General features: G+C 42.4%; 1 protein-coding gene across 1 annotated transcript in view; it reads left to right on the top strand.

The window, feature by feature from the left end:
- The window catches only part of dlgap2a (discs, large (Drosophila) homolog-associated protein 2a), a 150,413-nt gene extending 139,183 nt beyond the window's left edge, over positions 1 to 11,230 (top strand). The window contains exons 10-14 of the mRNA XM_064332831.1: positions 2,193 to 2,278; positions 2,995 to 3,413; positions 4,222 to 4,313; positions 8,277 to 8,429; positions 9,543 to 11,230. Coding sequence (XP_064188901.1) covers positions 2,193 to 2,278; positions 2,995 to 3,413; positions 4,222 to 4,313; positions 8,277 to 8,429; positions 9,543 to 9,746 — 954 coding nt within the window. The 3' untranslated portion in view covers positions 9,747 to 11,230. The remainder of the gene's footprint in view (positions 1 to 2,192; positions 2,279 to 2,994; positions 3,414 to 4,221; positions 4,314 to 8,276; positions 8,430 to 9,542) is intronic.
- Positions 11,231 to 12,866: the final 1,636 nt, after the last annotated feature.

The raw sequence follows: 12,866 nt of genomic DNA, 5'->3' as shown, positions 1-12,866 counted from the left end.
ATCAGGGATTGTGTCAACATGTAGCAATCCTGATACAATTACATTAAACAAGCAGAGAGAGAGAGAGCAAGAGAGCAAGAGAGAGAGAGAGAGAGACCCAGGCCTCAAAGCTCTTCTGCCCTAAACATGAGTGGTGATAATGTAGCAGGCAGTTAATGGCAGCCTTTCCATGCACCCAGTTATCCAGTCTGCACCTGGATAAACAAAAAAAAAAGAATCAAGACTATGTATACCTATTCTGTACTGCCTGAATGTAGGCCCTAGGGTGATGGCCTGGATTCATTCAACATTCAATTCCAATTTACAGTTGGAGTCATATATTGTATTTCATTTCTCATCTTTATTTTGTTTTCTTGAGGTAATTACAAGTCGTTTCCCTCAATTGACTGTATTTAAACACCACATAATGGCATTCCCCATAGCTGTCAGATCAAATTCATTTTAGTCCAGTTTTTCATTAAATTAAGCTGAAATTGTTAGTATGGCTTTAAATTGGACAAATTGATCACTTCTGATGAAAAAACCCAAAATCACGCTGGAAAAATAATCTGTGATGCGTGATGTAATGCACAGAAGACAAATAGCTCTGCTATTATACCTTTAGGCTGCAAAGCATTTGGTTGGAAAGATGACAGAAATGGACAGATGGACTTTGATTGAAATGGACTTTGAATCTGAATCAAAGGACATTATCGGCAACTCAGATTACTTGGACTCTGATGAGTCTGTAAAAGACATAATCACTGATTCTGTTTTGAAAGTTTGAGCTCAGGTTTGAGCCAGAGTTGGAGGATTCTTCCCGAAGCCAACAACCAGAGCACTTTCTGGGAAATTCCCTTTTAAGTAATCCTGCCCAGATTCATACGAGAAGACCGATACCAATTGTGTGCATCCCTGAGCATCCAGTACAAGGATAATAGACAATACGGGATACATACTACATACATACTAACTTTGTTAGCTCTATCAATGGCTGCAGATCGACAGCACTAGCTAGCTTAGCTCCTATTTTAGGATCTACCTCTAGTGAGCGAATTAGTCTAGCATCATGTCAAACTTGTTTTCCATTAGTCTTGTCACAATAACTTTCTTATTCTATTATCTATTATTTGAATTCTAATTCTAAGCTAATTATTTAATGGAAAAGGGGATAGCTATAGCTGATTTGACAGCATCTCACTTCCTCATTCCTCATAGGTGATCATTCCGAAGATTTTGAAAAGGGCAGGGCAAAAGGAGTAAGCGATAAAATTGTGTTTTGTAACGTTGTGAATCACAAAATAGGGCAACATCTTCCATTTGGCTGGTGTATTTAATTCTTTATAATATCTGGTGCTGACCCTTTAAGACTTTGCTACTTGAGTCTCCCAGGAGAGGTGGTGCTGATGGTATGTAACAACTAGGAAGTGGTGTGCTGGTGGAGTCCTAGCTTGATGGTTAGCAGAACAGTTATTCAATCACAGAATTGCACACACAGACACGCATATATGCATTTAACTTGTACCAAACATGAACAGTAAAGAAAAAACTACAGTCAATATGATTTCTGATTGAAGGCAATTTTCTCTTGAATTTGAGAGCTTGCATTGGTTTTGTGTAGTGTTATCTGTTTTCTTCACAGCACACAACAAACAAACATTTAATTATGAGTCGAAGGGACATTCGTCTATTGAATTCAGACTACCGTCTGTAAAGTCTGAATTCCGTCAACAGTTGTTCTTTACTATAAATAAAGCTGTAAAAGGTTCCCGATAAAGTTTTTTTTTTTTTTTCAAAGCAAGCACAGGATTTTCCATTAATTTTGGTTTGGTGATCCCTGAACCTATCAAGCTGTGGTTGTGAAGAGAGAAATGTTGATTGAATTTTTATTGAAGTCTCTAAAAGCCTGATGAGAATGGCATTTTTCAAGTGCTTCATATCCCAGGATTCCACTGGGAAGTGGGTTTCTTGGTTTTCTTCTAATAACGACGCTGAACCTCTCAAGGTTTGTCTCTGTCAATTTGTGTTAGACACAGTTCATCTCTCAGGATTTGCTTTAAGTGCTAGATTTTGTGTATGCTGTTGTATGCTGTAATAATTTTCTTTTTTTAAATAATGTTGTGGATGATGACCCATGCAGTGACCGCTACTGTGGGGGAATTTTGGTCTTTAGCCTGTGGTGTTTTTCATCGCTGCTGTCGTTGCTGTGGTAGGTGGAGACAGCGACAGATCCAGAGCCAGAAAACAAACGTCCCACAGAATACCATTCTATAGGGATTCAAGTGGAGGACGAGAAAAGGTTCGTGGCGTGCAGACCCACGTGTTTTATGAAAAGAAATACGGTATCATTTCAATGCACACATACATATTTGATGGCCTGTTATTATGTTGTGTATTATGCACAGTGACTGCAAACAGCATTGTAGTTCTGTGAGAATCCTTTTGTCATACATCTTCATGACTCATTATGTAGTGACACATTTGCAACCGTTGGATAAGCATCAGCAGTTAATTAACATAAAAGGAAGCAACTTGTCACTGACCCTCTGTTCTGTCTCTTTGTGTATGCATGTGTATGTATGTATTTATGTGTGTGTGTGTGTGTGTGTGTGTGTGTGCACATTTGCCTGTGTCTATTTGTGTGTCTTTGTGAGTGTACATGCATCTGTGTATTTTGTATGCGTGTGTGTGTGTGTGTGTGTGGTGCACATGTGTTTGCATGTGTGTGTGTGTGCGCATGCGTGTGTGTGTTTGTGAGTGCATGCATGTGTGTATGATTGCGCGTGTGTGTGTGCATGTGTGTGGTCCATGTGTGTTTACTTCCATTTGTGTGGTGTGTGTGTGTATGTATGGTGCACGTGGGTTTGTGTGTGTGCATTTGTACGCGTTTGTGTGTCTGTGTCCGTGTGTGTGTGTGCCTGCGTTTGTGCTTGCGTGCGTGTGTTCGCGTGTGTTTGTGCGTGTGTGTGCGTGCTCACGTGCCCGTGTAATTGTCCCCGTGCGTCCGCGTTCCAGGCTGGGCCGCTTCAAGCGCTCCAACAGCGTGACGACGGCGGTGCAGGCGGACCTGGAGCTGGAGGGCTTCCCCGTGGCCACGGAGGACAAGGGCCTGCAGTTCGGCGGCTCCTTCCAGCGCCAGCAGCACTCGGAGCCCAGCACGCCCACGCCCTACGGCGTGGTCCGCACCGTCCGCACGCAGGGCCTCTTCACCTACCGCGACGACTACCGCGCGCCCGCCGAGCCCCCCAGCCCCCAGCGCCCCGAGCCCTGGCTGGCCGACACGCCCCAGGAGGCCGCCGACACCGGCCGCGCCTCGCCCGCCCGCCGCGACGGCAGCTGGTTCATGCAGCTGCTCCACACCGAGACCAAGAAGATCGAGGGCTGGTGCAAGGAGATGGAGAGGGAGGCCGAGGAGAACGACCTGGAGGAGGACAGTGAGTCCGGGGCTACGGTCAGGGGGGGAAAGAGTTCAAAGGAACGACTGATGCAGAGATTTGTGTAACACATTTAAAATGTGAAATGCAGTTAATATACAACTTTTTAGTATACAACCTTTTTATGCCCTTTTGTGCTTTATCCCCTTTTTTGTCCCTGATTTGGAATTCCCAATCATTGACCAGCAGGGGTCGCTAGTCAGCGATGAGGTGCTGTCCTCACGGCCGGTTGAAAGCCTGCTATTCCTGGCTGATGCTAATTGCGAGCTGTCCTGTGGGGCTGCAGGCCACAGTCGGCATTGGCATGGTCTGGATACAGTTTCGGACCGTGGGGACCATCAGTCCACTAGAACAGTGCATTAACAGGATAAACCACCCAGCAGCCCAGTACACACCCCCAGGGTCGCTGCTTCAATGCTTCATTTATTACCAGTCATCAGTTACAGTTATGCCTCTGTGATCAGCCCTGGCTTTTTTTCTGTAGCTTCATGTGGTGTGAAGGGTGTATAAAAGTCACTGGCTTTGGGGGAGTGCAGGCAGTTTGACTGCGGCGCTCTTTTTGTGGAGTTTGGGTGGTACTTTGGCGAGTTTATCGGTAGAATAACCTCTTCCAGACTGGCGAAGAAAAATATGATTGAAAAGCAGGGGATATGCCAGCAGATCCTGGAACGCAAATGCACAGAATTCAACCCTAAGAAGCTCCCTTCGAACTGTCTCATCCTTGTTTTGCAGAGCCGTGTAATTGAATTCTCTGTGCAGCGTGGCGTGTGGATTTTTGTGAAGCTGTGTCTCACTCCTTGTCTTTTAGTTCTCGGTAAAATCCGGAGCGCGGTGGGAAGTGCTCAGCTCCTCATGTCTCAGAAATTCCAGCAGTTTTACTGGCTGTGTCAGCAAAACCTGGTATGTAAACCGGGCAGTGTGTGCATGTGCATGTGTGTGTGTGACACTAATGGTCAATGTACACGGGCTCTCGCAAGATTATTTAAATTATCTTCACTGTTTCATCTTCTGAGATGTACAAAACTGTACAATTGGAAAAACTTATTTTCTATTGAATAAATGATCTGTATCAGACCTGGGTCGAATACATGCTTTTCAACGCTTTACTGATCTTGTCCGGTGTATTGGAACCAATTAAATACTCTCAAAAAGTGAAAACCCCACCTTCTGGTCATATTGGCAGGCTCAATTACACCAGGCATATTGGCAGGCTCAATTATACCATCAATAGAGCACAGAAAAGTATTTTAATTCAAAGCAAATACGTATTTGACCCAGGTCTGTTCTGTATGTCTGCACTGTTCTGTAACTGTACTCACAGGCCTCTGGTCTTTCCATTATAAATGAAGAGCTATATCTAAATCACAAATCCAATGCTTCTCATTATATCCCCAAAGTAACTGAAATGTGAATTGACTCTTTTGTGAACTGACTGCTGTGCCTCGTTTAAATAATATTTCTTTCTAGTATTTTCCCTTCATGTTATTTGCTTTCAGGATTTTACTTCTACCAGAAATTACAAAGCTTGTGAGATACACCTTCCTTCCCTGACATTTCAAGGAAAGCCTTATTTTAAAAGTGCATACACATTGAGAACACAGATTTTGGTATTTTGAAAGACTCCGCTTGCCAAGCAAGTGGGTTGAAGAGTTTAGTAAGAGCTTTTGCTCATACTGACTTTTATCATCAGATTAATTGTAGATCTTGGCTTGAACAAAAAGAATGAAATGGAGACAGAAACTCTCTGGGGAGAGCAGCGTTGGATTTAGTCACATGTTGACACATTGCGGCTTCAATTTCGTAGGATCCCAATGTGAGTTGGCATCCGGTCCCTGCGGAGACTGTGCAGAGATGCCACCTGTTTGCGACTGAGCGACAGGTGGCCAGTATGAGCAACGGTATCTGCCAGTGTTCGGATGGGCAGCCTGCCTTACGGCAGGGTTCCTAAACTTTCTGAGCATAAGACCCACTGTAAAGAGCAAATTCACTTACTGTACACATAAATATTTTTGGCTAATTCAGAAACTACTTAAAGTACACGCTAACTAGTGCACTGTGAGCAAATGTAAATGGATCCAAAAATATATATGTTTCCAGGCTGGTTACTAGAGGTTTCTGGAACCATCTGTGTTGCTGTGCTATCGGCTATCAATGTTTTCTCTTAAATGACACCCCTTCATGAATTTTTTTAATGAGCCAGAAAACCACAACGCAGATTCAAATATTCAAGTATGGAGAACTGACCTTGTGGTTTGCTTGGAGACAATCTGGGGGCTGAGCCACACGTTTTAGCATCAATTGTTCAACTGTCAATCAAGTCACCTCGATTGCACAGCATTTTTGGGCAGTTATGTGGCACCAGGCCTTGCCAAAATGAGAATGGTACACTAGTAAACTGCCCATTTACTTCAGCTATATGCCCCGTTTCCCCTGGGGCGGGTTACCACTCTCTCCCGCCTGTTATGACAGTGCAGCAGTGTGCCAGCTGACAATTCACAGCAAACAGAGAGGCTTCAGTGTCAGAAAGATATGAATTCCCAGCCCCTTGAGAGAAAGGACTAAGACCCGAGCAAGACTTTCCTGGGCGCCAATACTGCACTGAATTAGTGTCCAGCTTGGTATAGACTGTGTCTCAAGGATATTACTTAATAGGTTTATATTATTCCTGAGAAAAACAATCTACCTCCTCAGCCTGAAATAACTGTTTTGCCCTATGCTTCTATGCTTCATTTGTGAGTCTGCAGTCATTAGTGAAACATATGCAGCGAGCTCCATAATGTTTGGGACAAAGACTTTTTTTTTCTTGTTTTGGCTCTGTACTGCACACATTTTTATTAATAATTAAATTGTGGGTAGCATGCGGATTCTCAGCTTTTATTAAAGGGTATTTTCATACATTTTAGTTTCACCATTAAGAAATTATAGCATTTTTTTTATACATAGAGGGCACTATAATGTTTGGGCCAAATGGCTTCACAGGTGTTTCTGATTAATCAGGTGTATTGAATTGCTTCTTTGGCGTAGGTATAAGAGGGCTTTCAGTATCTAGTCTTGACTCTAGGCTTTTGATTGCCTTTGGAGGAACAGGGTTGTGCCAGTGAAGGAAGCCAAAGGCAAAAACTGGAAAATTCTTGACTGCCCATTCCAATCTGAATCCAATCGATATGCTGAACAGAAAGTAAGGCAACTATTCCCTGAAATATTCAGGAGCTGAACATGGCTGCAGTACAGTCCTGGCAGAGCATCACCAGAGAAGATGCCTGGTAATGTCTATAGGCCATGGACAGTCATTTCATATGAGAAAGTGCTAAACATAACCAACTTTCATTCACATAGCATTCGTATGTCCCAAACATTATGGTACCTGAAATTTGGGTGCTATGTATAAAAAGTGCTGTAATTTATACATGGTGAAACCAAAGTGTATAGAAATACCCTTACAGTATATAAAAGCAGTATGCACTGATCTGATCTAATATTGTGGAGTGCAGAGTCAAATCAAAACAGTGACTTTGTCCTAACATTATGGAGCTCACTGTTCTCTAATCATAACATGACCATGTTCTTGTTGTGAAAGCTTTCTTAATGCTTAATTTAAAAAAAAACAAAAAAAAAAAAAAACAGGCATGTGGCTCACCACAAAGGGCTGAAAGTGTCTCTCAAAGAGCTTACAGTGCCACCTAGTGGTTCAGGGAAGAAATAGGTGAAAACCTTCAAAATGTCCTTCACAATATTCCCTTTCATAGTGATGTGTGTCTGGTATCGATTACCAGTCACAATCCTGATAAATGTTGTCACTATTTATGTTACCAATCATAAAACTCTACAAGGCATTACAGTAAGTCAATCTTTGGACATTTGACAAGGCTTCAGTTACCCTTAAGTCCAGTTAAGTCCTCGTATGCATGTGGACTGACTGTCTTATGGTCAGTCTGCATACACAAGAAATATTACAGTATGATCTGTTAATTGGCTGGGTAAGCAAGGATAAAATTACTACACTTGCTGAAACTTTTTTGACCCAGCAGCACCCCCAGTTATGGGGAACTGCTTTGAGATGGATGAAAGAGGTTTTGGAGTTTGACATTTTGCAGTACTTGCATTGCTTGGTAAAATCCTGACTCTGTATTAAGAATGAGAATGAGAGTGAGCCTCTACATTACATTCATTACATTACATTCATTTGGCAGACGCTTTTATCCAAAGCGACGTACAAAAAAGTGCATTTCATGGTCGTAGACAACTGCTAAACACGGGTTCAGTAAGGTACAATACTTATTTTGTGCAGCTATTTCTAGCCGAGAACAGTGAACACTATTCTGGCCTAACATCTGCAAAGCCAACTAGGCAGAAGAATAAGCTACAGTATTAGGACAAATACAAATTACTAAGAAGTGCTGGGATGGGGCAACATGTAACAAGTGACAGGAAAAGGGTTTTTTATTTTTTTTAATTATTATTTTTTTTATTATAAAAGAGTGAAAAACAGCGTGGTGGTGGTTAGTCTAGGTATAGTCTGAAGAGATGAGTCTTCAGGCCACGGCGGAAGATGGGTAGTGAGGGGGAGGTTCGGAGAGGGACGGGGAGTTCGTTCCACCACTGGGGAGCTAGGGTGGAGAAGCTCTGTGATCCCTTTGGGTGGGTGGGAGGGGTTACAAGGCGCCCTGCTGCCGCAGAGCGGAGTGGTCGAGCAGGCACATAGAATTGAGTCAGGTCCTGCAAGTAGATGGGGGCTGTCCTGTTGGTGGGTGCAAAGCATAACCCACATTATTATTATTATTATTATTATTATTATTATTATTATTGCTGTTGTTGTCATTGTTTTTGTACATTAATGTTTACTGAAATTCTTTTTCACCATAGGATCCCAGTGCCATGCCCCGCCCCACATCTCAGGACCTGGCTGGATTCTGGGACCTGCTGCAGCTGTCCATTGATGATGTCACCACGAAGTTCGACAAACTGCAGCACATCAAGAATAACAAGTGGATGCCCATCGAGAGCCCTGAGAAGAAGGTGTGCACCCCGACATACTCTGACTCTTCATTCTGCAGTAATTCATCATTGGCAAGACACGACTTCATAACTAACGCTAGCTGGGCCTAATGACTATTTTATCAGCAAGTTAAGTTATGCATTATATACTATACATATATACTATAGAGATAATTAAATGTGGAGGGCTAACAGCCAAACTCAACTGGTATATTCTTGGCATAACGGAAGACACTGGCTTAGATTCAATCAACATTCATTTAACTTTGACTTAAAAATATAATATTTTAGCTCCAGTTTGGCTCTAGTTTGGCAACAAACACTTTAATTGGGAGTCAAGTTAAAAACAAATGTTGATTGAATCCAGGCCATTCTGTCCATCCTTGACTGTTTATGACCTGAAGAACCTTTTCAGACATGACTCCTCGATCTCTGAAAATACCCTTGCCCTTGGTGCTGGAGCTTTTTGAGGTTGTTATGCTCACACATAATGGTTGGGTGTTAGCATGAGAATTTTACACAGCCACTGGTCTGACCACGATAACTTTGCGGAATACACATACAGTCGTAGCTAAACTCAGAATCAGGCACAAGCAGTATTCTCCAGCCAAACTTTCTCAGGTAGTACTGAGGGAACTTTCTCTGCACTGAAATGAGGAAAAGGAAATTGGTTGAATTATATGACTTGAACCTGAGTCTGGGTACAGCACTAAGAAGACAAGGTACTATGAAGAGCCATTTGCAGGCCAGTAGGAGACAGTTCCCACTGGACCAAAAACAATCAAATCCAGTACCCCTCCAGCACAGTGATGGGGTCTCTGCGCTGCAGAAAGTGTCATCCTTCTGATGAGACGTTAGCCATGCTCATTACAGAGTGTGGGTGTTATCAGCAGCGTCCTGGTCAAATTCCCATAAAAAACTGGCTTTCTGCATTTACACTTCCCCCTCAGCTTGGTTGTTTCCTGACAGTGACATGTCAGCAAGGCTGACACACACAGAGTGCAATGCCCAACAGCATGGCTTCTTCCTAGGGTGGGAACTAGTGCCTGGAAAAATCTGTTTCTGTGAAGAGCACCGTTCCCCTCAGAGCGTTTACCTCTGTGTTTCTCTCCCCTTGAATCTGAAACGGAGAAGCCGCCACCCCCCGTACCAAAGAAGACCCTGAGGGGGAAGTCGGTGACCCGGGACAGGTCTCTGGACCTTCCGGACCGGCACCGGCAGGAGGCCCGGCAGCGGCTGATGGCGGCCAAGCGGGCCGCCTCCTTCCGGCAGAACTCTGCGACCGAGCGCGCGGACAGCATCGAGATCTACATCCCCGAGGCCCAGACCCGCCTTTGAGAACAGAGACACTGCGGCGCCCCCGCAACCCTGTCTAGTTTAATTCCCCACCACCCTCCACCCCAACCAAACATCCCAAAAATTTTTTTTTTTTTTTTTTGTCATTTCATACAGCTAGTGCAACTTTGCGTTCACTACAGCCATAATGCAGACAGGAGATGTTTATCTACTCTCCCCTCCTCCTTCCAGTAAAATATACTGACTGCCCCCTCTTACCCTTATATATATATATTAGTATATATCTACTGTAGCAGTTAGTTTTTTTCTTGCCGTGGATTTAAAACTGGTTTTACGGGAAAGAGATGGTTATAAAGGGAATCCCTGTGCTTTAGATCTACAGTGCTACCATTCCTGGGGTGTTAACCAAGCCATGATGGGGTGTGTGCGTCAAATGCTTCAGATTTTTCTATCAAAGGCAATCACAAAGTGCAACTTGAGAAAACAAAAACCCACCAGCAGCAGTGGTATTTGGCTAACTCCTGAGAGCCGTGAGCTCGCTTCCAGGGTCTGAGGTGGAGGTCAGAAATCATGACTCCATACAAGGCTTTTTTTTTGTTTGTTTGTCTGTTTGTCTGTTTTTTTAAAATATCACCTCCTACTTTGACTGGTTTCTCGAATTCCCTCTTGTTTGTGATTCTGTCGGACTCGTCCCTGGCTGTGTAAAATCACACCGTGGCTGGAGTACTCCTTCCCAAAGGAAACGACGAAAAAAGTGCCAATGCTTGAAATACCTCAATCGTGCATGCAGTGCCATAGCTCGCAGCTGCGAGAGAAGCAATCGCTTCTGAATCGATCTCTGGTCGCCTCTGTAAGCTCTTGCTCGGAAACCGTTGGGAAATGCGGCTTCCCCTGATCCAATTCCGTAGAAGAACAGGATAACAGGTGATGATCTGATCGATGCTGTTAGATTTGGGCTGAAATAGACCGGAATTGTCCCAACATTTAAGGCTCCCGCCATCTTGAGCGTTTATTTCCACTGAAAGTCCTCCATACAGTATTCTCAGCATAGTTTGAAGCAGAACCATTGCTGCAAGAGCCATACTGTGCCAACCGTTTGTTTTCTGTTGTCTTTAGTAATCAAGCTTTTGGAAGGGGGGGGGTGGGGGTGATTGAGTACAAATTGTGTCTTAAAGCACCCCGAGGCAGTTACACACAGTTTTGATAATTCTGATCATTTCCAAGGGAAACACGTGCACATTATGGTGCTCATCACTGGCTGAGGTTAGAAAGTGATTTTCATTTACTTATTGATTTTGGCTCTACCTTATTGACTGGGTTTACGTGCTCTGACCATGTACCCTACTGTATTCAAATAATGGATTTTTTCAGAAATACAATACAACACATGGACATTTCCTTTCAGAATGTAAGATGATAATATCATGTACATTATCACATTATAATGTATGCAGTGATTCAAAATGGTACTATTGGATATCGTGATAGCATATTTCAGTTCATGACCAATATCATAACACTGTCATGACTGGGTAAAATACTGTAGGTGTCGTGCAATGCCTGTGACAAGGATATTTAGGTTGTGTGAGTTAGAGTCCAAGTGAAGTTTAACTTAAAATTCTTTCAAAGATTAATTTACTTCTTGTGTCCTTGTGTCCTTGTGTTTGAGTCAGGCAGATTTGTTAAATCAAACTGACCATTGAAAGAGCTCACATTCAATTTATCAATGTTTCTTTTTAAGTACATTTTTTTTCTTATTTTGAGAAACTTAGAGTTCTTCGGGCACAATGTCAGATATTCAGTACTTTAAGGCAATCCATGTTTAAATTGATTGGTAGCTTTCTGGGTTTAAAAAATTTTACTTCAGTGTTTTTGGCTAAATATCTGAATTTCCATTCATTACACACACAAAGGCCCAATTGAAAACTGACATTAAACCTGAAGTAGTATATTTTTAAAAACCCAGATAGTGGTATTTAACATCAGGAGAAAACTCAGAAACTGGTCTGTATATTGGCTAGCAAAAGGAAAAATGGCAGAAGAGGACACAGAATTTCATCTTCAGTAGTTGCTATTATTTTCAGATCCCTCTCTAATAACATTTTCCTGTAACTTTAATTATCAATTAAATGTAATTGGTATACCTTTTTTTTCCTTCACAAAATGGTTCAGTGATCATCAAAATCTACTCGCCAAACTGTGAAGAAAAAATATTTCACTTGTGCTTATTTGCAAATGTCATTTACAGGCTGGTGTTGATTGAATCCAAGCCTAAGTTTCCTAGAGGGAGTTTGGGGATTTCTCACCCATAAGGACGTACAGCACAGCCAATGTTCAGAAAACACTAAAAGAGGTTAGTGTTTCGTCCTCATGGGTGAGAAATTCCCACCCATGTTTGGTGACATGATATTCTATATGTCATATTATTATATTATAAGCTTATTTATTTGAAAATGAAAATGGTGCTATAAATGAGAGAGCCTTAGGAAAACAACCTGAGCCACACAAACGTTCTAGTGGGAGGATTAGTCTGTTTGGTGTGTCGTTGCATCTTTAAATTATTCATTTGGGGAAGCAAACACACAAGAATTTAATTTGCTTAGAAATGATCTTGCTCACATCCGTGCAGTCTGTCTGATTAGTCTATGAAGATTCAGCATGGCCACCACGTATAAAGGAGGGAAGTGGCTTAGTTGCATTTCAGTGGACACAAGTCACTGCACACACTTTCTGGACACTGGCAGTGACAGTATTGTTGTATCACAAAACCTCTTGCAAACACAACGTAGCCTACTGGAAAACAGTAAGTTAGGCTAGTTGAGTATTGGATTGAAGCTCATAAATGGTGCTACACAAATCCTAAAATACTGATGTGACAGTGATATAGTTTCGCCTATCGGCTAACACTCACACACGTTTTTTACATCTCAAGTGTCCACAGAATCAGCACAAGCTGTAAACAGAAATAAGCCTGGATTCATTTAATATTTGTCCCTATCTTTGACTCAAAGGAATGGATTGGCTGAACATTTATACTGAACTTTGACTCAAAAACAAATGCATTTCTTTTTTCCTTAGTAGTTGGCGAGTTTATTTTGGTGATGTCTGAACATGCTAAACAATGTCAGCAAAGAGTAAAACAACCACTTGGGTTTAGTTGTG

Source organism: Anguilla rostrata, chromosome 1 (assembly GCF_018555375.3).
Source record: "Anguilla rostrata isolate EN2019 chromosome 1, ASM1855537v3, whole genome shotgun sequence".
NCBI lineage: Eukaryota > Metazoa > Chordata > Actinopteri > Anguilliformes > Anguillidae > Anguilla > Anguilla rostrata.
This window is presented reverse-complemented; position numbering and strand designations above follow the sequence as displayed.